The sequence below is a fragment of the Gavialis gangeticus genome, unplaced genomic scaffold, assembly GCF_001723915.1.
Source record: "Gavialis gangeticus isolate Ggan-Ray unplaced genomic scaffold, GavGan_comp1, whole genome shotgun sequence".
Taxonomy (NCBI): Eukaryota; Metazoa; Chordata; order Crocodylia; family Gavialidae; genus Gavialis; species Gavialis gangeticus.
In genome coordinates, this window is record NW_017729031.1 from 7,330,672 (window position 1) to 7,337,639 (window position 6,968).

At 39.0% G+C, this 6,968-nt stretch overlaps 1 protein-coding gene across 3 annotated transcripts in view; it reads left to right on the forward strand.

Annotated features, from left to right (window-relative positions):
• The window catches only part of RBM43 (RNA binding motif protein 43), a 27,197-nt gene extending 20,672 nt beyond the window's left edge, over positions 1-6,525 (forward strand). For 2 of the 3 annotated variants that reach the window (XM_019522434.1, XM_019522432.1), the window contains exons 2-4: positions 2,420-2,618; positions 3,166-3,260; positions 3,341-6,525. In XM_019522434.1, the coding sequence (XP_019377979.1) occupies positions 2,498-2,618; positions 3,166-3,260; positions 3,341-4,102 (978 nt within the window). In that variant the 5' untranslated portion in view covers positions 2,420-2,497 and the 3' untranslated portion in view covers positions 4,103-6,525. Of the gene's footprint in view, positions 1-1,368; positions 1,673-2,419; positions 2,619-3,165; positions 3,261-3,340 lie in introns of those variants that run through there. The other variant, XM_019522431.1, reaches the window with a different exon arrangement.
• Positions 6,526-6,968: the final 443 nt, after the last annotated feature.

Here is a 6,968-nt window from a genome sequence, read left to right on the forward strand (position 1 = left end):
GCTTATTACCATTGTTCCTCATCACCCCAGGTGGTGCTGGGGAGAATAGGACTCTTCCTATTTGCTGTTGATCTCCCCTGATGAGTTTGTAGGCAGCCACCAGGTCCCCCCTCAGCCTCCTCTTGCTGAGGCTGAACAGGTTCAGTCTCTCCTTATAGGGCCTGTCCTGCTGCCCTCTCACCAAGCGGGTGGGCCTCCTCTGAACCCTCTCCATGCTGGCCACATCCCTCTTGAAGTGCGGTGCCCAGTACTGGACGCAGTACTCCAACCGCAGCCTGACCAAAGTTGCATAGAGGGGGAGTATCGCCTTTCTGGACCAGCTTGAGATGCATCTTTGGATGCATGACAAGGTATGGCTGGCCCTGCTGGCTGCGGTCTGGCATTGGCGCCTCATGTTCATCTTGGAGTTAGGCTGTATGTGTGCTGTGGATTCCTTTGCCCAAGGTGCAGCACCCTGCATTTGTCTACGTTGAACCCCATCCTATTCTCATCTGCCCACTTTTGTAGTCTGTCTAAATCTAGTTGCAGCCTCTCTCTCCATTCAAGTGCGTCCACCTCGCCCCACATCTTAGTGTCATCAGCAAACTTGGACAGCATTTTGAGGGGGGAACGATCCACCTCCATTCTCTGTGTGATATGTGGATGATGCAGAGTCATGCATATTTGGAGGGGAAAGAGAAATCTGTTTATGCTGGGGAAATTGCCTTTATATAAAAGCTGCCAGCTCTTCAGATTAGAAGCTTGATAAAAAAAATAGGCTTTGTGTTTTCTTAAATTAAAATTTGTAGAGTGTACCACTGTACTGTTTAATTGAATTTGTCTCCTCACTCCCTTTGGAAATAAGGAGACTGGAAATAATAGACATAGCTTGAAATACACATCAATGACAAATTATCCTTCTGCAGCATGCTTTGGAGGCTTTCTAGCTGCTGCACCAGCTGGGCTACCTTCTGCAGTGCAGATCCAGGAGAAGGCTCTGACAAGCAGCATGAAGAATTTAAGGAAAAACTGACTTTGCTTGCAAACACTCAGAAATTATTGAGACTATTGTTTTCACAAGTGCCTCCATATAGACCTGCTGAGATTATATTTTCTTCTGCAAGTCAATGAACTGTTGCAAACCTCAGTCAGTCTATAAACACTTTACAGTAATTCTGTTACAGTATTTCAGTAAAAAACTACTATTTGTTTTTCTGTGATGAATATGGAAGGAAACTGATTTTCTCAACAGATGGCAAGTCTACACCTGCCCCTACAGCACTGTTGTTACTGCGCTGTCATTTAGTCCTTTTGGAAGGACTGTAGCAACACTATACCAAGGGCCTGATATGCTTGTGGTGTCATGGTTTTTGCCTGCTGGCACTATGTCACCGTAGCGTGTTGCTACAGAGATGTAGTGTCTCATGTAGACGCGCCCAGAATGTAACAGAAAATCCTGTGACACGCATTTTCTGTTTACAGAATGGGGAGTTTGTGAGGTGTCCCAAGCAGAGTAACTAAATATACACTAGATTCACATCAGAACAGAGATGACCAGAACTGTACAAGGCTGTCCCTCCAAAACAGACTCAAGGCATGTCTTGGAACATGCCAGCTCTTAGCTTTCACTCTTTTTTGACTATGGAAAAGTAGTAGAGGAACTATGGCAAAGAAATCAGAAGGACTACAACAGGTTAGGATGTTTTTTGACATTGTGGATTCCTGTTGGAAATCTCTGGGTTTAACTTTGTGAATTCTGTGTAGGTATTTGAACATCTAACAGTGCTTATATTGTGTCACACCCTGCATCACCCTTAAAAGGATCTTGCAGCACCTTGATTGAGAATTACAGATCTGACAGAAGAGGGAGATGGGATAAAAGGATTCTGGTCCTCCTGAACTCTGATGAAGTTGGATCTGGTCCCCTAAAATTGCTGTCAGTTCTGTTTCTACTGAACAATAAATAGAATAAAAGTATTTTCTAATTCAGTTCAAACGGTCAATAAAGGAATGAAAAACTAGAGCACGAATATTTTTATTAATATCACACCAAGTACTCCTCATTTTAGGAGCAACTTAAGTTTAAACATTTGATTCTCATGTATATTATCCTAGCAAGACAAAGGGTGTTGAAGTGGGTGGAAATTATGCTCTTGTTGACTTGAGGTAAATGGTTCTCTTTACAATGGTAAAGAGAACTTTGTGTAAATGAGAAGTAAGCCTGAGGTTTTGTGGAAAGTACTATGATTTTTTTGGAGAGAATCAAAAGCTGATTCAGAAGTCCTCTTCTTGTGGGAACTTGTATGTAGCAAGTCTTTATGTAGGAGGAATGGGGTGAAATGGATAGCAGGAAGGGCTGGGGAGCCTCTCATAATGAGGTACCATCTAGAGGCCTAAGCCATTACTTGCATTTGCCATATGCTCTTGTCTTGGTATACAGGCTGCTGGAGAAGCTTCTAAATCAGAGAGAACAGTTATAGTTTCTGGTATTCCAGACGGCATTCTGAAAGATGATGTCATGGCTGACATACTGATGATTCATTTCCAGCGGGCGAAGAATAGGGGTGGAGATGTGGAAGGCATAGTCTATCCGACAACAACAAAAGGAGTTGCATATATAACGTTTGAAGATCAGAAAGGTATTTATATTCAAAAGATGTAATTATAACCATGCAATAGAAGAATGAGGTTTAGAACATTAACCATAAAACATAACATTTTCAATAAATTATTATTCCTGGGATTTCATCTATGCAGGGATTTAATGTCCTCATTTTAATAACTCAAGTTTTAGGATTTCCTGCTATTCCTTAAAGGCATGAATATGAACAGGCTTCTTGCACAATTGTTGTGTGTTTTTTTTAAGACTGGTAAAAGAATAAATCTATGCCCTACATAACAGATCATAAAAATCATAAAGATATGATTTTTTATAGTCAAGCCTTGGGGAGTAAATCTCTGCCAATTAATGTTCTAAGGAGTCAAGCTGCTGTCTCTCTTCTGAACAATTTTGAGTAATGCATAAAATGTCAGGCAGGAATATTGAACATGAGGAAATGGCTAGGGAGAACACTGAGAGAGGGGAAGAAAAAGAGACCAAGACCTGTGAAATATTCCAAGAATCAGACTAGCAGTAAAAGTTCATCCTTTGACTGCAAAACAACTGAGTTTGAATTTCCCTTTCAGTTACAGAGAATGTTCTCAAGAAAGGTGAACATCAACTAGAAGACAAGAGGCTGCCCAGACACTATCCTCTGAAAGTATCTCTTTACAGTGAAGATGTAAGTTTATCCATCACAGTGTCCTTGCTGCATATTCATTGATGTGTTTTTATTGATTATTTTTCTTCTAATGTTTGTAGGTCTTCTCCTGTATCTCGTGTGTCCTTGATTTGTCTGGTTTTGGAGATAAATATGTTTTAGAAGATCTGGTACAAGAACTTCAAAAGAACATCACAGCTTTACGTTTCAGTCCTTTACAGCCTAATGGGCAAATTTCTGTTCAGGGTTCATTCCCATCAATACAATCATTAAAAGACAATCTGTTGTTAAAAGCAAATTCCCTTTCAAACACAGACAAGAAAGCAAAATGTAAGTCGAGTCAAAGATCTAACAGCAAGACCCAGAAACATGGAGTATCCGTGGAGTCAAAGAATAATTTTATCCATAATGCAGTTGGAGAAAACCAGGTTGTTCTTGACACTGATGTATACTACTACATGAAACACATTTTACATGAGGACAGTCTAGCAAAAAACAGTGTTGTAAGTCGTGAGGTTACAGACGGTGAGATCACGATACTGTATCTTGAAAAGGTCAATGCTAGTTCTGATCCTAGCAAGTTAGAAAAAGCCAAAAAGAAAATTGAAGACTTGTCTGCAGAGCTTCACAGCAAATTACGAAAAGAAAGATTCCATCTTGATGGAAGCAAACATGAAATGCAGATGTATCAGCATGCATGCAAGAGGGTGCAGTCCCAATACTCACAGGTCTTGGTTATTCCTTATGAGACTCACATAGATGTTATAGGACGTTCTTCTGATGTTTTTGGGTTTGCACAAGAAGTGAAAACAAAGGTAAAACATTACTTGCAGAAAACCCCCCAGGAGATGTTAGTCATATAGGTGCTGCAGATAAGATATGTCAGGTGAGAGTTTCTCAGTGAGATCTATTACTCTAAAGAACAGTCTTGCCGAGGGAGTGGTGGAAGCCCTACTGTTTGGAATATTTTATACAGTGTTTTGCACTTCAGAGAACTTTGCAAATTTTAATTAATTAGTGCTCCATCCTGCTCTCCCTAGCTGTTCCACTATCTTTAATGACAATCTGTTATTCCACACAAGGATCTAAGAGGAATATTAGTACCTCTTTACACATTAACAGTAGAGAAACCACACAGCTGATAGCAGTGATGTGGAAGAGCTTGTACTCTGAGTTCAGTCCCACTGTGTGGGTACAGACACTGTCAAAGTATTAAAGGCTGAACATTTAGTTTACAGCCCCAAATACTAACAGTTTAAAACAGGCAGCAGTGATCTCTTGCTACATCCATTAGCTTAAAGATGGAAGTTATTTTAGGTGATGAACAGGTTGTCTTTGTTCTGTCATCTCTACAGTAGTTACTTCTTGAGGAGCTAGTAACTTATGTTGTTTACATAGGTTTATTGCAGTTATTTCAGAGTATTTTTATTCTCAGGTCTGGGAGATACCTGCCTGGCTTTGGAGTTATTCGTTAGGTTTCAAAGACTACCTATGTTTCTGTTTCCAGCAAGTACAAGATTGTATGCTTCACATCTTGGTTATTTTCCTGGCTGTATGTGGCATGGATATGACTTTTATATGGCATTAATTATTATTTGATAACCAGTCATTTTTCTTTTGTCTGGAGGCACATGAGCACACTTGACCTGTCTTGAGACATGGAGTACATTAAAGTAAAAGAGATGATTATATAAGGAGATACAAGTCTTCTCCTTAGCATAAGAGGCCAGTCATACACTATATAAAGGCAATCAAATGAGGGAGTAAGTGTTGAAAAAGGTACCTTATATTAATGTATGTTTGTCCAAGCAGACAACTTCTGAAAGTGAGAACTGTCACTTGCCTTCAGTATCTTCTTTGTAGGAGAAGCTCCTTGTAATTGAGACATACCCAAAAGAAAGAGCTTTTATAGATGGGGAAAAAAGCACAAACATTAGCTCCTAAGGCCTGAACTATGTTTCCCAGAATATGACAGGAATTTGGAGCCATCTTGTAGAAAGCTTTCCTCGTTTTTCAGTGTATTCAGAGACCCTTCTACAATCAAAAATGCATATTAGGTATTGGAGGGCGGGGGGAAGATCAACCTTATTTATGCAGAAGTGACACACATTTGGATCCTCAATGATTGCAATAGCAGCTGCACAGCTCTTAAACTCAGTTTTTTTCTACAACTATTTCCAAATTTTAGAGTCCAAATTGTTGTCATTTTTGTAGTTTGGACTTTGGCTTTTGTTCTGCTTATACAGGTATAAGAAACACAGCAGCGAAATGGGCATAGGCTGTCAGAGTTGGTCATTATCATATTCAAACACTGAATTATCTGAGCAACAGAGGAGCTATCATTTCTAGTACACATGTGAACAACCTCAAAAATGTATTGTAAAGCAAGCAATGAACATAATTCCCAAAAGTTACAGTTAGAAGAGATCTAATGTCACATGTCCCCCTGTCATTGCTTGATTGTTTCTGGCTGTGTTTTGTAGCCTGATATTGTATTTTGAATAATGGGGTTTCTGCCACATTGCCAAAGAAAAAACTATTTTTGTTACATTGTGGATATAAGTATTCATTAATTATTTTCTAGTTTATAAGTTTTACGGAATGGTAACTTTAACTTCATAGGCTTGTACAGTTCCTACCAAAAGGCAATCTGATTATCTGATAGGTGTTAGTACATCATTAATGAATGTTGCATAGTATTTGGATGGTAAAGAACTATGTAAGTGCTGCCTGCCTGTATTATTCTACAATGCCTTTCCTCTTTCCCCTCTCCCTTAATATCTGAAGGTAAGCATAGTATGTAAAGTTAAAACCGTACTTTTTTGTACACTTCATTTTTAGGGCTTTATTTAACATAACAGTAGAATTTGTTATTTGGCCAATCTGCAACGTGAACATGGTTATATTATATCTATAAATCAGGAGATTGGATTGCTGGACTAGGAAGGGGATGGGGGGCAGGGTTACAATTCTATGTTCCTTTTAAAAAAAACAAAAAAAACCCCACAGACGCAAACAAGCCATGAATTTAGCTCTTTATCCCCTGTAGCTGATGAGCACAGGAAAGTTGTTCAGGATTTTGAGTGGTTTTATATCATTCAACTTGGAAATAAAGAAAACTTGGTCAAAACAAGACATGCTAGCCAGAGATATAGTATAGTTTTCTTTGGAGAAGTAAGGGCTCTGTTGCTTTCAAGTAAGAAGTAACATAATGAAAAGATTATTCAAAATATCATTTGAAATTTTTCGATTATTTCAAGAAAAATAAAAAAATCCAGAACCTGAACATTGTACTACACTTTTTCTTGCAGTGACAATGCATCACTATAATAATAGAAGATGAAATTATTAAATCAGTGCCAGTAGTATTCACGAAAGCTTTCAGTCAGGAAGGAAGACAAGATCCTTCTGTAATTTAAGTATTGAAGGGAGGAGGAGACTTTAAATAATCTTTTGAATGAAAAAAAATCCTTCCACAATATTAGAAGTCATTGCCGCTATCCAGACTGTAGTCATTTTCCTCTTTTTTAATTCTTGCCTTATCCCTTACTATTCTAACTATATCCCTTTCTCTGTGCACTTAGCATCATGAATTTTGGCAAAAACATTTGTGTTTTAGATCAGGGCTGTCTACCTGGCTGCATACAAGCCTATGAGGAGTTAATGTATGGCCGGGGCTCTTCCTTATTGCTCTGACTGCTGCTGCAGCCTGGATCTCCAGGTTCCCCA